This window comes from Arvicola amphibius, chromosome 2 (genome assembly GCF_903992535.2).
Source record: "Arvicola amphibius chromosome 2, mArvAmp1.2, whole genome shotgun sequence".
Taxonomy (NCBI): Eukaryota; Metazoa; Chordata; class Mammalia; order Rodentia; family Cricetidae; genus Arvicola; species Arvicola amphibius.
Window position 1 is genome coordinate 57,794,947 of NC_052048.2, and position 20,948 is coordinate 57,815,894.

At 49.8% G+C, this 20,948-nt stretch overlaps 1 protein-coding gene across 2 annotated transcripts in view; it reads right to left on the bottom strand.

Annotated features, from left to right (window-relative positions):
* Uroc1 (urocanate hydratase 1) overlaps positions 1-20,948 on the bottom strand; it is a 32,879-nt gene that overhangs the window by 8,109 nt on the left and 3,822 nt on the right. For both annotated transcript variants that reach the window (XR_005284263.1, XM_038318738.2), the window contains exons 2-16: positions 20,326-20,456; positions 19,253-19,346; positions 18,516-18,575; positions 18,108-18,236; positions 17,922-17,983; positions 12,895-12,961; positions 12,663-12,806; positions 11,559-11,647; positions 10,594-10,656; positions 10,163-10,342; positions 9,599-9,696; positions 8,849-8,921; positions 7,580-7,701; positions 5,619-5,689; positions 761-859 (exon numbers count right to left, since the gene is read on the bottom strand). Coding sequence is in view for 1 of the 2 variants with exons in the window: in XM_038318738.2 (XP_038174666.1) it covers positions 761-859; positions 5,619-5,689; positions 7,580-7,701; positions 8,849-8,921; positions 9,599-9,696; positions 10,163-10,342; positions 10,594-10,656; positions 11,559-11,647; positions 12,663-12,806; positions 12,895-12,961; positions 17,922-17,983; positions 18,108-18,236; positions 18,516-18,575; positions 19,253-19,346; positions 20,326-20,456 (1,482 nt within the window). In the remaining variant the exon portion in view is untranslated. The remainder of the gene's footprint in view (positions 1-760; positions 860-5,618; positions 5,690-7,579; positions 7,702-8,848; positions 8,922-9,598; positions 9,697-10,162; positions 10,343-10,593; positions 10,657-11,558; positions 11,648-12,662; positions 12,807-12,894; positions 12,962-17,921; positions 17,984-18,107; positions 18,237-18,515; positions 18,576-19,252; positions 19,347-20,325; positions 20,457-20,948) is intronic.

The window sequence follows — 20,948 nt, forward strand, 5'->3', positions numbered from 1 at the left end:
AACACTCCCAGTGCTTCTGACAGAGTAGTGCCACCAGGAACAGAACACAAGTCCCCAAAACAAGAAGGAAAGGAGCAAACGACTTCTTTCAGAACATGAGCTCAGGGTTCTGGGTCCCCAGAGGAGAGAGAGAAGTAAGCAAACCTGGGTACATTTGTCACTGTTTGAACAAGATCATTCAGAAAAGATGTGAGGAATTATTTTTGTGGACCGTGACTTATTTGATCCTCACACTTACGTGGGGCCTATCAGCACACTATTCTTCCTACAGAATAGAGAAACTCTGGGTCAGAGTAGCCTGACTTGCCCAGGTCACAGCAAAAGAAACACTGTCAGGACTTGTGTTTGAACAAGGCTGCTCACTCTTTTTCTCTAGTTCCCTCGTCACAATGACACATGATCAGGGTTGGGGTTCTAGGAGGATGTTAGGCCCTCCATGCTCTCCCCTCCCCCTTGCCTCTCAAACAGGGCCTGGTTTTCAGGGCAGCTCTTATCTAGGCCCCTCTGCTTATCTGCTGCACCAAGTCCAAGGCCTTCAAGGAACCAGTACACCTACCAGGGAACTCAGCCAGGGGAGGGCAAAAGCTCCCTGTTACTAGGTCAGGGTGCTGGTGGGAGCAGCTTTCTTGGAAGCCTGAAGAGGTGGGGAGGGCAGACTTGAGTATGAGCAGGAGGTCCGAGTTGGGAAGCCCCCAAGCAGAGCCTGGGTGATAAGGTGTCTCTGAAGCCGCCTTGAAGCACCACAGGTGATCTCACTCACCTTGATCTTCCCACTGGCGATGGCCTGGTTGATGGCCACAGCAATGGCCACACGTCCTTTCTGGTCTGAGTACAGGATCCTCGCCTGGGAGCCCACCACCTACAGAGGAGAGAATGAGAAAGCCCCCAGCCAAAAGCAAGCATCCCAGCTAGCGGCATGGGAAGATGTGAGTGATACTATAGCCCCATTACCCGGTCAACTCCAGCTGCCGGCTCTTCTAGGGAGAGCTCAGAGGACCCTGCAATGCTCGGAAATGCTAAAGTATGGGACCCTTGCGCACCTCTCTCATCAAGCCCATTATACACCACGTTGGTGGGCCAATGCATGGCCACACATTGACTTTTCTTGAGGTCAGGGCCACCTCATTCTCTTCTATGTCCTTTTCCTTAGGGTCCATTCCTGAAGGCGCCCAGAGACTGACTCCATGCGTACCACGCAGGATTCCTATTGTGGACCCTGCCCCTTTGAGCCTCTTTCACATCAGGACCACCAATGTGAGACTTGATCAAGCCTGGCTTACTGAGAGTACTGACCCCACAGTCCAGAGCTGAGTCCCCAGGAAGATACCGCATTCTTGTCACAAGCTTGATCACACGGATGAGGAAACAGACTCAGACAAACTGGTAACCTCCCTATAGGTTGGCGCTTGGATCTCATGCGCTTGTGCTGCGCCTCTGTGAGGGAATGCCAGCGAGTCATTTCTTAGCCCCATGGCTCTTAACCAGGATGCTACTTGCAGTGGCTACAGGTAATTTTGGTGTGTGGACCAAATAGAGATTAATCCAGACCCCCTGCGTTCCCCCACCCCCCAGGTGTAGGTGTCTGCATAGCCGTGAGTATGGCGGCATCATTCACAAGAGCAAGCGGTAGAAACAACACGGGTGTCCAGGGTGGAAGCAACACGGGTGTCCAGTAGCTGAAGCACAGACAGGCAAAAGGTAGTCTATCCTTGTGATGGAAGAACACCTGGATTAGAGCGTCTGCCCCTGCAGATTCAAATAGCTGCCCATCAAGAAAGTTCAGCAAGTTTGGGTCTGATGGCACATGCCTTTCATCTCAGCACTCAGGAAGCAGAAGCAAGTCGATTTCTGTGAGTTTGAGGTTAGTCTGGGCTATAGAGTGAGTTCCAGGACAGCCAGGCTGCATAGTAAGATCCCATCATTTAAAAAGTTCAGGAAAAGGGTTAGGGGAGATACTGCAGTGCATAAAATGTTTTTTTTTAAAATGAAGGTATGAGGACCAGAGTTCATATCCCCAGCACCCATGAAAAAGATGGGCAGTCCACCTGTAATCTCGGGGTTCAGTAGGCTGAGATGGAATCCCTGGAGCAGCCTAGCTAGTTAAACAGAGAGTTCTGTGTTCAGCAAGAGAACCTGCCTCAGTACATAAGTGGAGGGTAGTCAAGGACGATACTCAGTGTCAACCTCTGGCTCCAGACACAGACATAAAAGCACATGAATCAACACACACATGTTCCCATACATGTAAACATACATACACAAATGCATGCCACACATAAACATATGAAAGAAGAAAAGGACATTCATGAAAAACCATCCCACTTATATTGAATGCGCATGTACTTTTTTCTTGTGACTATCTCGTAAGTGACTCAATATTTAATGTTTGCATTGCTTCTACCTTGTCTTAGGTCTAAGAAGTCATCCAGAAGTGATGTAAGGCATGTGGAGGGCCTGTGTAGGTTCTGGGCCAACACAAGGTCATGTATACTAAGGATCTGAGTGGGCTGTGGTATCCACCGGTATCTGGAAACCAACCCTCCACTTCAGATATAGAGGGAAAACTGTAACGTTGTAGTCTTGGGAAGACAGAGGATTCTCACGCAAGCTGCACAGAAAGCCCTTGAGACATGCCAGCTGGAACCTGCCTATCGGGATAGACAAGTACTGCCCTGTCCCGCTCTTAAAGGGGTCTCCTAGGGCTGGGAGGGAGGTTAGTGTTTACTAGAAACAGAGTTTCAGGTGCAAGATGAGAAAGTTCTGGAAATGGTTGTCAAGGGCAGCAGGACATCCCTAAATGGGCTTCACACTCTAGGGCTGCACCCTGAAAATGCTTAGGTGAGGATCATAAGATTTATGCATATTTATATATGTCTTGCTGCAATTTAAAAAATGCCTCCTCCCCAAATGTTGGTAGTGTCTGGCTGAAAAACCACAGTATCACTAAAGAAAGTGTTGCATGTTTTCCCCTCCTACCTGAGGATCTGGCCCAAACTGCAAAAGGTGGCAAAGGATAGGCAATGTGGACACTAAAGTCTTACTGAGCTCAGAGTTAGCCCTGGCAGTGGGGTCAGTAACCTCCTGGGGTCTAGCAAATGCAAATGGCTTTAGTTACTACGGATGCCTTCAGGGTTTTTTGTTTGTTTGTTTTAACCTGCAAGTGTGAATCCATGCTGTGAGGTGTTCAGATTTCTTGGGGGAAATGAGGAAGAACTGGTATAAAATGGCTTGTGGTGGTTAATCTTCATTGAGAATCTGACTGGATTTATAATGGCTGTAGAAACACATGTGTAGCACACTAGGACGAGTTTAGGAAAGGCTAACTGAAGAAGGAAGACTTCTAAGGTGAGCAGCACCATCTCCTTGACTACAAAAAGCAGGAAACAAGCTGAACGATCTTCCTCTGCCTTCTGGCAGTGGATACAGTGTGGCCAGCTGCCTCGAATTCCTGTCTCTATAGCTTCCTGGCTGTGAAACAATGAACCATAATAAATGTTGTCCCTCCAGTGGCTTCTGGTCAGGTATTTGGTCACAGCACTGAGAAGGACAGCGAACACAACTGCCAAGTTTATCAAGAACGTCATAGATAAAAGGAATCGCCAGCTTTCAAGAGAAAGATCACTTCCACTCAAAGGTGGACATCGCGTTCTGCTTGCTGGCCTGTGACATGTGCAGCTGACTTTGAACCCACCCCTCGTAGCAGCCCTAGACAGCTGCATCCCTGCTGCTAGCTCTGCCTCTCCTCCCCTCGCCTCCCTGGATGGCTTGTGTATTCTGTCTGTAGCACTCCCTCTACTCTGTCTCCAGCCCAGGCTCCCTGGCTTGGACTTGGATCATAGAGACTGAGAATGGCATATGGGGGTTTCATGGAGACACACATGCAAAATATAGCCCTAGGATGGGATGGGCCATGATGGGGACAGTTTCCTTCTGGCCCTGAGACCTCTGGCCAGGGACCTGCTGGTGAGCAAAGTCATGTGTGGACCAAATGTTTCTTCTTTATTTAATTTCCACAGTCCTCCCATCATCTCTAGCCTGGGCCTGCTGGCTGTTTTCTGTCATTAGACACCTTTCTGATCAACCATCTGTTCTCCTACAGGTGATGTCCTTCACTGTTGTCCTCAGTTCTGGGCCTGACAGAGCTGTGTGGGGGGGGGGGGGGGGGGAGGGGGGGGGGGGGGGGGGGGGGGCGAAGGATCACAGAGGCCCCCTGCAAGCCAGCATCACTGCCTCCAAGTCATAGATGGAGGCTGAGCTAGTCACTCAGGGCATTTACTTGGGAGTGCCACTGAACCAGCTCAGGTGCCTGAGCTCTCACCTCCTACAGGAACTACAGAGACTGTTTGTGGAGTGACTGGATAAAGGATGACCTTGTTAGCTGCTTCAGAGCCCCAAGCCACCCTTCTTATCCATTAAAAAAAATCAGTAAAATACACTGTCCTGGCTAGTTTTGTGTCAACTTGACACAAGCTGGAACTATCTGAAAGGGGGGAGTTTCAGCTGAGAAAATGCTTTCATAAGATCCAGAAGTAGGGCATTTTCTTAGTGATTGATGGGGAAGGGCCCAGCCCATTGTGGGTGGTGCTATCTCTGGGCTGGTGGTCCTGAGCTCGCAGGTTAAGCAAGCTTTGATGAGCAAACCAATAAGCAGCACCCCTCCATGGCCTCTGCATCAGCTCTTGCCTCCAGGGTCCTGCCCTGTTTGAATTTCTGTCCTGACTTCCTTCAGTGATGGACTCCAACATTAATGGAAGTGTAACCCAAATAAACCTTTCCCTCCCCAACTTGATTTTAGTCATGGTGTTTCATCACAACAATAGGAACCCTAGCTAAGATATGCAGATAACATAAATTTGACTACCTTAATAATGTTTAGCATGCTGCTTGGTGGCATGAAGCACCTCACAGTGCTGTGCAGCTGGCCCCACCATCCGGCTCCAGGACCTTTTCATTCTCCCAAGCCAAAACTCTGTCCTCAGGAAACACTGACTCCGCACACTCTCCCCAGCCCTGGTACATACCCTGCCACTTCCCTGCTTATGGCTTGCCTACTCTAGGGGCTGCATGTGGGTGGCATCTTGCAAGGGTTTGTCCTTCTGTGACTGGTTTATTTCTCTTAACATCATATCCTTCAGTTTTACCCAGGTGCCAGTGACTGGCAGAATGCCTTTACAGGTTGCTTTATACAGAGAGACATTTTGTTGATCCATTTGTGGGCCAAGAGCCCTTTGGATTGCCTTGGCATTTTAGTTACAGTATCTATAGCACCCTAAATAGGTTCCAGTCCTGTCAGGGTCATTACATAACCCTGTAATGACTAGATTACATTGCTTTACACTCCCACCAACATTGTCTAAGGTTTCCAGTTTCTCCATGTTGCTACCCAGACACCCTTTTACAAGTTATCCACACACCCTTTTACAAACTCTTTCCTGGATAAGGTGGCTGCCATGATGCTGCTGTCAGCAGTAACACTAATGCAGGGTCTGCATCTTCTCAGGGCATTCAAGATGGGTGCTGAGACCTTTATGACTGCATCCTCTTTCTGGGCAGTTTCTTGACAGTTCAGCCTCAATCATGCCTCTGCAGTACCATCTTCCCCCAAGCCAAGCTCTTACCAGCCGGTGCTTGGCAGCTTCCCGGATCCAGCGGATGTTATCCATATACTGTAGCTTAACTGATGCCTTCACTGCAAGGAGAAAGAGGAGGGATATCTTAGGCCCTGGAAGCTGCTGCCTAGGGGCCCTAGCTCTCTTTTCTGCTGGATATTTCCCACAGGTATCTGGAGACCTTGAGTGATGCTCCCCACACTAGCCATTCAGCATCTGGGAAACAGTGCAGCGATAACATGAACTAACGTATGGGCCTGTGCAGCCCACGGCTGATGCATTCATTCCCTCAAAGACAGCTATTGAGCACCAATTGCGAACCAGCCACTGAGCCAGGCACAGGCACAAGAATGCCAGTTGGCTGTGAAGAAGAGTGTGAGGAACTGGTTACTGGGGTGATGCTTTAGAGGATGCTGGTTACTGGGGTGATTGATGCATTAGGGGATAAAGGTTCCTTAAGAAAGGGAAGGTCAGAGTCCTCAATGCTGAGAAGCTCTGTAGGTATGGAATTACAGAGGGAACAGCCAGCACAAAGGCCCGGAAGTGGGACTCCTTGGCCTATTCCAGGAGGAGGCAAGAGGAGGAGGCGACAACAGGTCTGAGCAGCTCATGAGAACAGACTGGTGATGTGGGAGCTGAGCACAGAGAACATCGATATCTTACTTAAAGAAACTCCCTTTTTGAAAACTATATTCGGGGTGAAGGTGCACTTGAACTCATCCCTGTTTGTTACTCTATGGTCCTGTGCTGTGCTCTGTGCCTTGGAGGTCCTCAGCATCGTCTGCTTTGCCTGGCAGAAGCTCCTGAAGTGTTCCTGCTCGGCAAGGGCAGGTCACATTGTAGCTGGATACTGGCTGTGCTGAAGATTCTTAGCCATAGCATTTGGAGGTGTGATAGCACCTGGCTTCTCTATGGAGCACTGGGTGGTAGACACCCAGCTGACACCCAGTTGTGTCTGCTTAGGCCCAGGCAGCTGTTCTGAGCTAGAGAAGCTGGGAAGGCAATGGGCCAGATTTCCCAATATAAAACCCCAGCTAGTTCCTTTAGCTTGGTCTGGCCTCCTCTTTGCACTTGACCGACAATGTCAAGTACATTAGAAAGGACAATGTGCTTCAAGAAAACAGAATAGACATGTAGACACAGGAAGACCACAGCTACCTAGCCAGGAGGCAGTGCAAAACCTCTGCATCTATGATCAAGATGAGCTCAGGGGTCCAGTGCTCAGAGAAGTTGAGCATTAGGTGGATGACAACAGGCCCTGGTGTGGGGGTGACATGCTCACAAAAGGCAGCTGAAGTGAATGAGGAATTCTCCTGAAATGAATCAAACAAGGCCAATGCTCAAGTGCTTCCCTCCCCCATTCACGGAGCCCGGGGCCTGCAGGAAGAGCAGCTGGGTCAGAGAGGCCAGCAGCTTATCAACATCCAGCAAATCCTGGGGATTGTGGGCCCAGTTGCTAGCCTGTGGCACCGCTGGAGGATGATGGGACCTTTCAGAGGAGGGAGGAAGTGAGATCATTGGGGGTGTAGCCTTAGAGAAGAAGTTGGCGTTATTTTTCCCTTTGACTCCCAGGGGTGTTCCACTCCAAAATAATGGGACCATCTGACCACTGTTGAAGCCTTTGAAGCCAAGAACCAAAAGGAAACTTCCCCAATTTAAGAAGAGGGCTGGCTCACTCAGGTGTTTGTCACAGTGACATATAGCTTGTCAGCACAGGTCCTTGTGCTTTGTTTGCAACCAGCAGAGATGGAGGCAGAGGTAAGCACAGGGCTGGGGGTGGGGGCAGAACCCGATACATGGATGGGCTTCATGCTCTGAACAGCTTTGAGAGAGGAAAGTCCGAAAGTGTTTTAGGTCCCCTGCAGTCCGAAGATTTATGCAGAACATGACACTAGCCACCAGTTGTCCTACAGAAGCAGGGGATTTGGGAGACCAACCACTCTTGAGTACCAACCACCCAGAAGTATCACCTCCGTCTGCAATGGCTTTCTCCAGCACAGATGTGGCCAGATGATCAGTGACAGCCAGGTCCTGGGGGTCCCCTGATGTGCATACCCAGCGGAAGGGCCCAAAGCCCTGGGAGAATATGTCCCTGCAAGGACAAATGTCTCTTTAGCCACAACCTCCTGGGCTGCCTGCACCTTTCTTGCTGAGCTAGGGAGTGGCGTGTAGGCATGCCTAGGGGAGATGGGCAGCAACCAGAATGAACTCAAAACAGTTGGCTTCTAAGCAAAAAGTCTTAGCAATAAGGACATCCTTGCTCCTCTGCCTCCTCCTTGCACTCTGCTCCCATCTTTTAACTTGTACCACTTCACTTCTCCAGCAGCTGGAGCCGGAAATGGAACAGAGACAGACAGATGTTTTCTCCAACTGCTCTTAGAAAGACTACACAAAAAGCAATCATCTGAAGTAAATAGCTGAGAAAAGTAGGTGAATGTGTTGACCCGGCCTGGCCTTCCGTGGTGACTCAGCTTCTGAGGCAGTTGAAGTGGGGCAGAGGGATGCTATAACCTCGGGCCATACTAACTCCATACTTGTCAAGCACAGCTGAGCACATCCCTGCTATCTCTTTCCTGCTTCTCTTCTCTGAGGAAAACCCAGCCACTCTGGACCCCAGTGTCCTAGCCCACCCTTGGTTCTGCTTCCACCCACAGTAGTATAGCTCAGAAGACAAAGTCTGCCTCTCCGGACTCCATCCTGAGATGTCTTACATTCTTCTCTCGCTCCCTCTGTACACACAGACCTGTGAGACTAAAAGTCCACACTCCTTGATTGGTCTACCTTGGCCCTGCTTCCTGCTGGGTCCCTTACTCCCCTATTTCTCTTGGGCTGCTGGCCCTTCTCAGACCTGCCTTGAACAACCAGATGGCACAAGACCTTCAAGCCACTGTAGGTCTTGGTCTTCAGGATTAAATCATCGTCCTGGCTTCCTGGCCACATAACTTAGGAAAATGAGTGGATACATGGCAGGGTGGTGTGCACAGAGAGTGACCATGGCTGTCAGGCCCCTTGGTTCCCTGTTCTCTCACTGAGGCTCTGCCGAAGCCCCCTCTGCACTTGTGTGTTATGTGGAAATGCTGTGATCACTGTGTGCTTACTTCCCAGCTGGGTGAGGTCTCAGCACACAGCCCTGTGGTGATCAGTGTTGCAGGCCCTTCCAGCTGGAAAGGCCAGGTCCTGAGTCCGGAGAGGATCAGAAAAAGTACTAGACACCCCAAAATAGAACCTCTACCACTTACCCCATAATGTGCTGGACATAGGAGGGGTAGCGGAACTCTGTCTTGTTGGCTCCTTTCTTCTGTACATCTGCTCCTGTAGAGTCACCCGTCTGTGTGAGCACCCATGACCACACAGACAGTGACTTAAACAAGGGGCCCTGGGAAAGTCTGGGAACAAAGTCTCAAGATTTTTCCTTAGGCAAAAAAGAGGCGACAAGCAGAGTGCAGCCCTGGATGGTATACCGACATCTGTGTGGTCTAGGTGTAGGTTATGGATGTATCGGCCCACAGACTCAGTGTCAGCCCCAGAGCCACCACCCAGAGGACTCTGTCACACTAGGTCTACAAGTGGCCCTGCAAATGGCTTTGAAAAAAAAGGCCTGGAAGGAGACAGTTTCTTGTGGACTCTGGGCCTTTTATATTTTTAAAATGTAAAGAGACGTTGAGGCCCAGAGAAGCCTGGTTGCCTGGCAGGACCAGCTTCAAGAAGGATGACCATGTAGCTGAGCTTTGAGTATGAAACAGGGAGAAAAGAGTTTACCCAGGTATGCTCACCCAGGTATGCACACACAGGTATGCTCACCCAGGTATGCTCACTCAGGTATGCTCACTCAGGTATGCTCACACAGGTATGTATGCTCACATAGGTACGTTCACACAGATATGCTCACACAGGTACACACACACAGGTACGCATACACAGGTATGTTCACACAGGTATGCTCACACAGGCCTCCAGACACCACTTGTCCAGTTTCCCCTTCTGCCTACCTGCTCTCTGAGCCTCCAAGAGAAAGGCGTTACCATAGTCCCAAAAGAAGAACTTCTCCTGGGCCAACCTGTTGATGGCCGAGACATGCCTCCTCAGGCTGTAACAAACAGGTGATTAGTCCTGGCATGTCCTCCAGCTCCGCAGTCCCACCCCATCAAGCTTCCCAAGGCCTTCTAAGCCCAGTGCCAAAACGTCTCTGTCTCCATGCGAACCAGCCTCCCCTAGCTCACTGTGACTGCTCCCATTGCCACTGATTCCCGTGTCTAGTCAAAACCCCAAAGCCCTCAACACCTCCTGTTTTGTAGTGCCCCCCAAACCAACATTCTTCATTGGAACCCTGGGTCCAATGTGTCAGACAATGGTACTGTGGGTATCCTAGTGTGTACTCAGCACAGACATGTAAGCTGCCCTAGGAATCTGACAAATATCAATTCAGTTTTTCCCATCATCCCCCAAAGTAACATGTCCACGATCCCCCCTGAAAGAAGGAAGCCAAGGCTCAGAACGGCTAGGATCTTGTAGACTCTGCTGTCCAGCCCTGAGCACCCCTTCCTGTCACCCACCTTTCCTGAACCAGGTGCTTGAAGGCAGCTGGGTTGGAGGACATGAGGCTCTGGGCCTCTGAGAAGCTGAGCTGCACAGGGTAGTAGCCGCCATTGAATGGGTTGTGACAGGACGTCTGGTCTGACCCCAGATCCACCAAGAGCTCCCCTGTGGTGTCCAGTTCATGGACCAGGCGCTCCCTGGGGAAGCGGTGGGGTGGTCAGAGCAGGGCCCGCAAGCATGGGTTGGAGGAGGGCCAGCCAGCAGAAACGCAGCCCACATCTCCACCCACACACCCCGCAGGTAATGTCTGCTTTCTCCTTTGCAAAGTGCACAGGCAGAAAGGCTATGCAGGTCTGGATGAGGATGATGGCCTTCCCAGGAAGGACAGAGCTGAGGTTCAGAGCTTGTGGCTTGAAAGCACTTAGTAGCACCCCGAGGTACCACTTACCAAAGATCCACCACGTTGCCGTGGTAGCCAAGGCTGAGAACCTCCTTCTTTTTCCTTGCTTCCCTAGAAGGACAAAAGAGCAGAACAGACGACCCACGCCTGTGCCCAGCTGCCCTGGATGGAGCTGCTCTGCCTCCATACACGAAGTTCAATGCGGGCCAAATGTGGCAGGCATAGGAGGCCACCTAGGGCCTGCGTGTGAACGTGGCCTTGTGTGAGATAGTGGGACTGTGTGAGAGTGAGTGGATGTGAGTGTGTGGAGCTGTGCGTGACTGGAGACCTGTGCATGAGTGTGGGCCTCTGTGGCTATGGGCCCATGTTGACTATGCACATGTGTATGTGTGTAAGTATGGGCCTGTGCGTAACTGTGGGCCTCTGTATGAGTCTGTGTACAAGTGGGCCTGAATGGGCCTGTGTGAGCTTGGACCTGACTGAGTGTGGACCTGGAGGCATGTGCTAGGGTGAGGTGTGTTCTCTCATATCCCATGATAACAAGGAAAGGAAGAGCACAGGCTGGAATGCCCCAGTTGGCTGAGCTGATCTGCAGCGGTTACTGTAAAACAGGTATCTCAACCCTAATCGGCTCTTCATAGAACTCACTTATGGGGTGGGGCATGGAAGTGATAGGATTTACTAATGATGATTACAAAATTATTTGGAAAAATAGAAATAGAAAAGGGGATGAATATAATTAAGCCAGGTAGGGTAACACACCTGCAATTCTAGTACTAGGGAAGGAAGTGTGAGAGAGTGTCAAGTTCAGAGCCCCATGGCTTCCCACAAGCCAGCTGCAATAATCCCTGGGAAAGGGTCTTTCCAGAGACCTCTCCCATGATGCTTCACAGTGGAACTGCTAGATGGCACCTGTGACCAGACACCAGGCACTGAACGGCCCTAGCCACACTTTCTCCCCTGCTTCCAATGCCTGGGTTCAAGTGCTCTGAGTCCCACGCAGCCAACTGTACCTGAGTCTCACAATGCAATGGTCCAAGCTGTCAGTCACCTCCATCAGCCAGCCTTGCCGGTGGCGTTTTACAAGTGCATCTTTGTCAACCTGAGGTCACAATATACATATAGGCCGTCCATTACATCTCCAGTGAACAACCTCATGAGCCACCACACACACCCTACCCCACTTTCATGATGCAGCCTCAGGGCTGTCATGACAGCCAATGGGAAAAGGGGAAGGGGCTTCTGTGAGACATGATTTTCCTGCTGAGATAGACAGCTAGAGCAGACATAGCTCTTCTCATTTCTTTCTGTTTTGAATGTGGATGGCCTGACTGGCTAGTGCAGAGATTTTTATCTCCATGAGAGAAGCCCAGGAGAATCTAGAGGAGCTAGCACTGAAATCATTGAGCTGCTGAACCAATACTAATATTGTCAGTAACATGAGAAAAATAACTCTCACTCATGTAAGCTGCTACAGTTGCCCTGTTACCCGCAGCCCAACACAGTCCTAGCAAAGCTCAGACAAGCACAACACAGGTAGTGCCAACTAAGCTGAATTTCATGGTGTGTCCCCAAGACTTAGCTCAAAGTTCCTCCCTTCTGCTGCTCCCTGCTTCCCTCCTTGATCTTGGCATCTTCCAAACAGATGTGAGAGCCACAAGCCCCCGTGCACACCTCTGTGAAGGAGCAGTTTGTCTGCCCCCTCCATCCAGTGCCAACTGCTAAAGCTGGGGGAGGGGCACTCTATACTAATTTAATTCACAAATATTTATTCTGTCATCTAGGTTCTTCATCTAGAAGGGACACTGGAAGCAATGGTTGTACACACACTGTTAAAGCTTCATGGGTTGGAAGTTAGTGGGCATAGAAAATGGAGGGTGGTGGGCACTGTGCAAGCAGAACCCATCTGTTGCCATAGGAACCTCACCAGAGAGGTGGCATAAGGCTTTGTGGAGGAGGTGATGGGATTTGGTGAAAGAAATCAAGAAGGGAGTGGAGTGTGGGAAGAGAGGAAAGGTGTGGATGGCAGAGAAGGAAGAGAGAGAAGTAAAGGGAGGGGGAGGATGAATGAATGAGTCAGGGAGTTCTGAGGGATGGGCAGAAGCTCCCCAGCTTACCTCTGCTATCACCCCAATGCATCCGACGATGGCTGCAGCCTTGGCTTGAGCCCCACTCATCCCTCCAAGCCCGGAGGTGACGAAGACCTTCCCGGCCAAGTCCTCGAGGCCCAGGTACCGCCGACCAGCATTCAGCACAGTGAGCTGTAGGCAGGTGAGGCAGGGTGCTTATTGTCCCCTCCTGGCAGATCCACCTGCAGGGATCCGCCACTCATGTGTGCCCATCTCTCACCACAGTGCCATGGACGATTCCCTGGGGACCAATGTAGCAGTAGCTGCCCGCTGTCATCTGGCCATACCTGAGCAGGGAAGAAATGGGCAGCGCTTAGGAACTTTAGACTAAACCTCAAAGGTTCTCCTGTGTTCTCCTCCGTTATAACAAGTGGAAGAACTAGAGATCATTATGTTAACCAGAATAAGCCAGAGTCAGTCAGAAAGACAAACTTCCCATATTCTCTCTTATATGTAGTGTGCATGTGTGTGTGTGTGTGTGTGTGTGTGTGTGTGTGTGTGTGTGTGTGTGCTGAAAAGTAGAAAGAAGACTATGAGGGGGAGGAGATCTGAAAGGGAAGAAACAAGAATGCATGTGTCACAAAAGCAGGAGGGGGACTGCGTAGGGAATAAAGGGGACTAACAAGAGGGAGAGACAGACATCAGGGAATAGTCAGGAAGATGAGTAAGAAATATCTAAAATGGGACTGAAGAGAAAGCTCAGTGGTTAGGAGCACTGGTTGTTCTTGCAGAGGACCCAGCTTTGGTTCCCAGCACCCACATAGCAGCTCACAGTTGTACAAAGTTCCAGTTCCAGGGGATTGAACACCCTCTTCTTGCCTCCATGGGCATTGCATTCATGTAGTACACAGACAGATACACAGACAAACATTCACACATGTAAAATAAAATCAAAACTTAAGAAAATCACTAAAATGACATACATGTATAAAAATGTCACAGTGAAACCCATTTCTCTGTGTTCCAACCAAAATATTTTAAAAGCTAAAGTAAAAATAAAAAGGTAAGGATATAATAAGCTAGAGTCTCCTGTCCCCTCCTGCCTACCAGTATTTTCCAGCCATATTTTATTCCTCTAAAATCTGTCATACAATTAATTTAAAAAAATCAGCATGAGGATGATTGGGCTAGGCAGAGCAAGACTGGGCATGGCCCAGCAGGCCTGCACTACATGCTCGTGTCTACTTAGTCTCTCACAAAGGCATTCGCAGGAAATTTATCAGCAGTGGTCAATATCAGAAGCCATTGAAATGCCCACACGTGGAGCGGGGAGACAATGAACTGTGATGTAAGAACTGGATGAGAAAGGAGGATATGATGTGTCCCCTGGCACACGTGACCCAGCGAAAGTGTTGGACATGGGAAAGCATGTTCTGCAAGATTCCATTCGGGTGACATCCAGTAGGCTTAACTGTGAGGCGTCTTCAAATGGGAGCTGATCCTTGGCACTGGACACATGGCAAGGCCATAGCAGTGAACACATGCTTGTGAGAATCCTTACGCTTACACACCAGATCCACAGCTGGCATACTGAGAGAGGTTTGCTGTTGAGTTCTTGTTTGAGTGAGTCTGGGCGCCATTCTGAAGGTGTTGCTTTAGTACCTTGTCCCCCACAGCCTGCCCTTGGGTTTTTTCCACATCAGCACAGGCATTACTGGTCACCGCTTCACAACAGATGGCATTCAGAGCCATGGTTCTCTCCGCCCTTCCGGGAAGACTGTCTTATTTTCTATGTCAATGAATGAATAATTGCAGTGGTGTGACCTCCTGTGACCTCCCTCCACCTGTGGGCTGTGTCCACAGGGCAGCAAGCAGGCAGGAAGGCTGTGAGGTCATGAGACACAGATATTTCTTTTTTTTTTTTTTTTTTTTTTTTTTTTGGTTTTTCGAGACAGGGTTTCTCTGCAGCTTTTTTAGAGCCTGTCCTGGAACTAGCTCTTGTAGACCAGGCTGGCCTCGAACTCACAGAGATCCGCCTGCCTCTGCCTCCCGAGTGCTGGGATTAAAGGCATGCGCCACCACCGCCCGGCTGAGACACAGATATTTCTAATATTAACATATGCCATCGAATTTCCAGTGATATCACCAGCACTGCCTGAGTGTGGCCATTGCCATTGCTGGATAATTAGCGAACATTGTTTTGGGCAGTGTAATGGGGACAGTAGCATTTGCTGCTAGCTTAATTGCACTCTTTGCTGAAGACTAAGAGTCTCTCAAGGTCTCTCTGCTGCTTGTTTTTCAAAGCCAAGTTTATTAGGACCTGGCCCTATTAGATTCCTGCCTGCCAGTGGCTTTCCCCAGTCCTTTCTTTCCTCTGATTGGAGGCTACATTGTCACAAGCCTATGAATGAATATCAGGTCTACCACACAAACACATAATACATCTGACCATCCAGAACCTTTGTTTTCTTTTCCAAAAACAGAGATATGGAAGCATGGTACACACCTGTAGTCTTGGCACTCAGAAGTCTGAGACAGAAAGATCATGAATTCTTGCTTCTAGAAAGACACTGTCTCAAAAAGATAAGCAAGCAAAAAGGACACCTTGTCCCTTCTCTTAAAAGACTGCATAAGTATCACAAACACAAGAAGACCATGTTGGCAAAAAAAAGACATCATCTAAAGATGATGAAACTCACTATGAAGCCCCGGGGGTCAGCTCTCTAAGGAGCTCTGGCATTATGTGAATATCCCAGTCCTGCAGGTAGTTCCTGTCATTTGATAGTCTCACACAGTCCACCATGACAGGACCTATGAATGTCCCCTCTGCCGACACTTTAACCAACAGCCTGAGTCTGCTCCCCCATCCTTCCACATGGAAGCACATAGATCTGCCTGCGTGCTTTCCTGTGCCACTCTGATGGCAGGAAGCTTTTGGTATCCAGGTCTTAGTCTCCTTACACAGTAAACTTGACCCATCTCTGCTGTAGTTCCCACCTTTGCTCTGTACTGAGGATTGAACCCAGGACCTCATGCATGCTAGGCAAGAGCTCTATCACTGAGCTATAGCCCCAGCTTTTCTTTGAAAAACATACATTTTCCCTAAATGAGGAAAAAAAACTAGCCAAGGCTATTTTTGAACTCACACTGTGTCCCAGCTAGGCCTTAGAATCCCCCTGCTACAGCCTCCCAAGGGGATCGGTGATAGGCACGTGCCACCAGGCCTGATTTCTATTCTTTTTGCAGTCAGTGTCCCCACAGTTTCCTGTAGCAATCCCTCAGCGCCACAGGCAGACAAGCTCTGACATTTGTAGCTCTGTCATTTTTGGAATTTAATCCACACCTGTGAAATAGGACTGTGGGGACAATCCCAAGGCCATGGTGGGCCAGGATGTGCTTCCTCAGCCCTCTGATCTAAGGCTGCTTCCACTGGAGCAGAAAGTTTCCAGGCCCAATAACATCAGCAAGACTCAGAGGCAGGTTATAGCCAGCAGCAGAGTGATTAGTTTTTCTGAGGCCCTGTTTTTCCTGTTTCAGAAGACTGGTAAATCCAGGGTACATGGTGGTGGTGGTGGTGGTGGTGGTGGTGGTGGTGGTGGTGGTGGTGGTGGTGGTGGTGGTGTGGTGGTGGTGGTGGTGGTGGTGGTGGTGGTGGTGGTGGTGGTGGTGGTGGTGGTGGTGGGCTGTGCTGCAGTTACACTATAGTCTTTCACCAGGAGGCTAAGTCGTTGGCTCCCCATTCTGAATTCTGCAGATTCCATTTTATGTGGTGTTTCCCTGAGTGATGATCCCAGAGGTCTACAAAGATGTGAATATCAGAGCCCCCCTCTGTGCCATGCTAAAGTCTGAAAGCCTTGCATTAAGGGTCACGGTGCCTCTGACTATCACAGAAGAGAGTGAATTGCTGGGCCTGTGCTCCACAAACAGACTCCATGCTGTATTGCCAATGGGGAAAGGCAAAGTACAGACACTACTGTGATGGTCTTGACCCCTAGCCCAGAGTCCACGGGCATGAAGGATGTTTGGAGATACAGGAAACACGGTCCCCTGGGGGCCCATGTGGGACAGGCTTTCCTTACTCAGAGCAATTCCTCTTGTGACATTTGATGAAACCTTTAGATGCAGAGCCTGGGTTAGCTTTACAGAACACCGGAAGCTTTCATCGTCTGTCAGGGTCCAGGAAGCTCTTCAGGTTGCTGATAAAGTCCTGTACCTGGTGAGTCACATGGCTGCATGGTTCGTCAGAGCACATTCCACCGGGCACAGGGATGAGTGTGTCTTGTGGGAGAATCGTCCCTCAGAATCCTTTCAAGGAACAGGTTCCAAGACACCCCCTAGCAGACTCCTAAGTCCTCTGACACTTACAACCTGCGTGTCAAACTGCCCACATCTATCTGCGCAGAACCTGTATAGTTCACGTCATGCAAGTGCTGTGTAGGTGGCTATGGTAACCACACTTGTTGCTCAGGGGACAAAAGCAAGAAAATACCTGTGTCTGGTTAGTGTGGAATTTGATTACAAACATTTCCAATTAGCAGCTTGTTGACTGAACATGTAGATATAAAAGAGACCCAAAACAAAGAACAAATCCCAGTCAGCTATATCTGCAATGGATTTTTGAGTTCATCCAAAGCCAAGGTGAATGGATGGATGGATGGATGGATGGATGGATGGATGGATGGATGGAAGGATGGATGGATCAAGGGGCAGATAGACAGACATGCTATCTATAGCAAGAAGTTGTACTTTTTTGGATTGCTTTTTTTAGACATAGGGTCTCTCTATTATGTAGCTCTGGCTGTCCTGGAACTTGTTATTGTAGATGAGGCTGGCCTTGAGCTCACAGAGATCCATTTTCCTTTGTGAAGGCTGGGATTGAAGGTGTGTGCCAGCATGCTCTGAAAATTGTTTCACTTCTTCTTTCTCATTAATAAAACCACCTTGTTCTAACCATACAGAAGTTCTCTGAGCTGTTTAGAGTATAGAACTGGGCAAGTGTTCGTGTGTCTTCCTTGAACCAGCTGTATGATGTTTTTACTTGTGGGCCAATTTCCTGTATGTCTGGGATTACTCATAATAAAATCTTTGAAACAATGGAATCCAAAATTGCATATTTCTTTGGTTATGTGTCTATAGAAAACAGTAAGCATTTACCCAAAGCTATCAGCATGCCGAGGTGTGAGAATGCAGTGATTTTTCCCAGGGTAGTAAGCATTCCCTGAAATCAGACTTAACACAGGCATGTTGTCTTCTCAGAAATGCAACCAAAGGCAGACAGCACAGCTGTGAGCTAACACTGCGACTTACATGGTCACCCCCAGGGCAAACAGCTTCTCATACTCTGTCCTGGAGGAGTAGTTGGGAATGACCTAGAAGAAAGGAAGGGACCACGTGTGAGTGGTGCAGGGCCACCTGGATCTCCTCCTCAACCACAGCATCCCCTTTCCCAAGCCTGGCTCTGGGTAGGCACCGTGCCTGCTGCCTCAGACTCACCATCCCGTTGGTGATGACCAATCGTGGGGCACCAGGGCTGCTGGGGAAGAGGCCCAGCGGGTGTCCACTGTACATGACCAGAGTCTGTTCTTCAGTCATCTTCGACAAGTAGGACATGGTCAGCCAGAACTGTATGGACAGGGCACATGAAGGACTCTGTAAGTGAACTGGCACCTGCATGGAACCCCATACCCCACACTCAGACCCAGGGATTCCTGCAGGTCTCGGCTGATCCATCTAGTGACTTCGTTGGCCTAGATCCTCCTTAACCTCCAGGGTCTCCTGGTACCTCCCATAGTACCACTCTATCCCTTCTTAAAGTGAAGCATCTCCGGGCGATTGCCAGCGCTGAATCATCAGGCATCAAGTAGAGCCATGGACCACTCAGTGCCTTCCAGGCCACCGTACCTGAGCCCAGTTGCTGAACACCTGCCCGTTTCCTCCATAGGTCACCAGCTCCTGTGGAAACTGGAAAAGATGTGGCATCATCTGAGATTGGGCTGTGGACAGAGAGGAGCAGGACCCCTACCTGCAGCTGTACTCAAAGGAGCAATGACGTAGCAGCAAGGCAAGAAGCCTGAAGAGTCCCATAGCATCCACCAGCCATGCAGGTGACTGAACATGGCTGACCAAGTGACATACATCCTCCACGTCAAGATTCCATGTAAAAGGGGAACATGAGGGATCTCATTAATAATGTTAATATATACTGTGATGAACTATTATTAAGTCTTTTTATTTTCAGGTGGCCATTAGAAAGTTAAAATTATGGGTGCATTTTTATTTTATTTTTTTTTTTTTGGTTTTTCGAGACAGGGTTTCTCTGTGGCTTTGGAGCCTGTCCTGGAACTAGCTCTTGTAGACCAGGCTGGTCTCGAACTCACAGAGATCCGCCTGCCTCTGCCTCCCGAGTGCTGGGATTAAAGGCGTGCGCCACCACCGCCCGGCTTATGGGTGCATTTATATAAACACATTGTTATTTTATATTTATTTCCTGCTTTTGATTTTGCCCTACGGTTACAGAGAAAGGTCCAGGGACTGGCCTTGTGCCAGCGTTATAAGTGCATTAAAGGCTTATTAGCAGTACTCAGGATCTCAGGGCACGTTTCTCTGGACTATGCTGGCTTCGGTTTCCCTGTCATTACCTGGGCCACGGCAGGGTCCAGGTTGTTCATGATCATGTGCATGATGGCTGCAGCTGCTCGTGTCCGGCATGGGTACTGATCGATTGGGTAGGCCCTGCAAGGGGAAGACCCACATCAGGAAACAAGAGAACCCCCCGCCCAGGCCTTCCATCCCACTAAGATGCTGCTCTGGCCGAGCTGACAAGGCACCTGAGAGAAGTCAGGTGAAGCACAGGGCAAGGGGAGCAGCAGGGTCACCAGGTGCTAGGGGACTTGAGTTCCTGCATGCCCAGAGCAGGAAGTCCAGTCCCCTCCCATCACTGTCCCCCTCTACTGCAAGCCTGGGAGGAATCTGGCTACAAACAAAAAAAAAAAAAAACTGATGGCTGCTTTCCAGAGTCCTCAACCTGTGGGTATTCAGTCATTTGTTCTTTTGTTCGCTCATCAGACACCCCTGGGCAGCAAGTCCATGGCAGGTGGCAGAAGGTGCAGAGGTGGAGAAGGGCAATGGCTCCTGTCTCATGGGGGACATGAGACTCCCTGGGCCATTTAGAGCAAGCCTGGGTTCTGACATGTTCAGAACGATCGTTCTCTATGACACCAGCTGCAGCATCCAAAATGCAGATTCCCAGCTCTGCTTCAGGGCTGCTGAGTTTCAAGTCCAGTGTTCTGTGCTTTCACAAGACTTCCCATGATGCTGTGCATGCCACAGTGCAAGAACATCAGCAGGGAGCACGACAGACTTGAAGTCATTGACGGCCACTCCCCATCCCGTCCTCTACTCTCACCAACTCTTCCCTGAAGAGCAAAAGACACAGTATCCCAGGGAGCCTTCGTGCTTCAGAGCCAGTGCAGGACTGAACGCATGATGGGGTGCATGAATCTGATAAGAACCCCATCCTCTGGCCAGGCAGCTCCAGGTGCCCCCAAAAGACACCTCACTACCTACTTTCTCTGACCAGGGGTGTTGACTCACTGTGCCACCGCCATACGTGTCCCAGCTCAGACAGACTGACCTCCTCTTTAGCCATGGATTCCCTGAGGCTTCTGACTTCTGCACACCCTTATTTGAAGCCAAGCCCACAAGCGCTCACCTCATCTCAATGCTGGGGCAGAACCGGTACATGTAGATGTGTCCAAACTGTCGTAGCTCCTGGGCAAACTCCTGGGCCAATAGTTTCTGCACATCAGGTGGGAAGTAGCGCAGGGCATTCCTGAGAGCCAGCTGGGGAGGAAGGGGGTGAGAGGTGGTGGGCTAAGGGCCCTGAGGCACCCGGATTGACTCTGCTCCACTCAGGAACTGGTTGAACCACTCTGAGAACATCTGCTTCCCTTCCCTGTTGGCCGCTGGCCCCTTTAATGAAGGCAGACCTTCATTAAAGCTTTCCTTTCTTGGTCCCATCTTCCTCTGGGGCTGCATACTCAGGAGGAAAGCAGAAAGCCACTGTGAGCCTAGAGAGGCATCTAGCTTGGAAAATGGTCCAGAGGCTGCATTCTGGGACAGGCAGACTTGGGCAGTGTGCATAGCTGATATGGTAGCCACTATAATGACCCCACTGTGTCCACAATCTCATTCACCAACTTGCATGTTGCTTTACAAGGTGAAAGGCAGCTTTTACAAAAACTTGGTTAAGGACCCGAGACTGTTTTGGAGTCCAAGTGAAAAGTCCCATAATCGTAAAGGTTCTTGTAAGAGAACAAGGACCATCTAGTATCA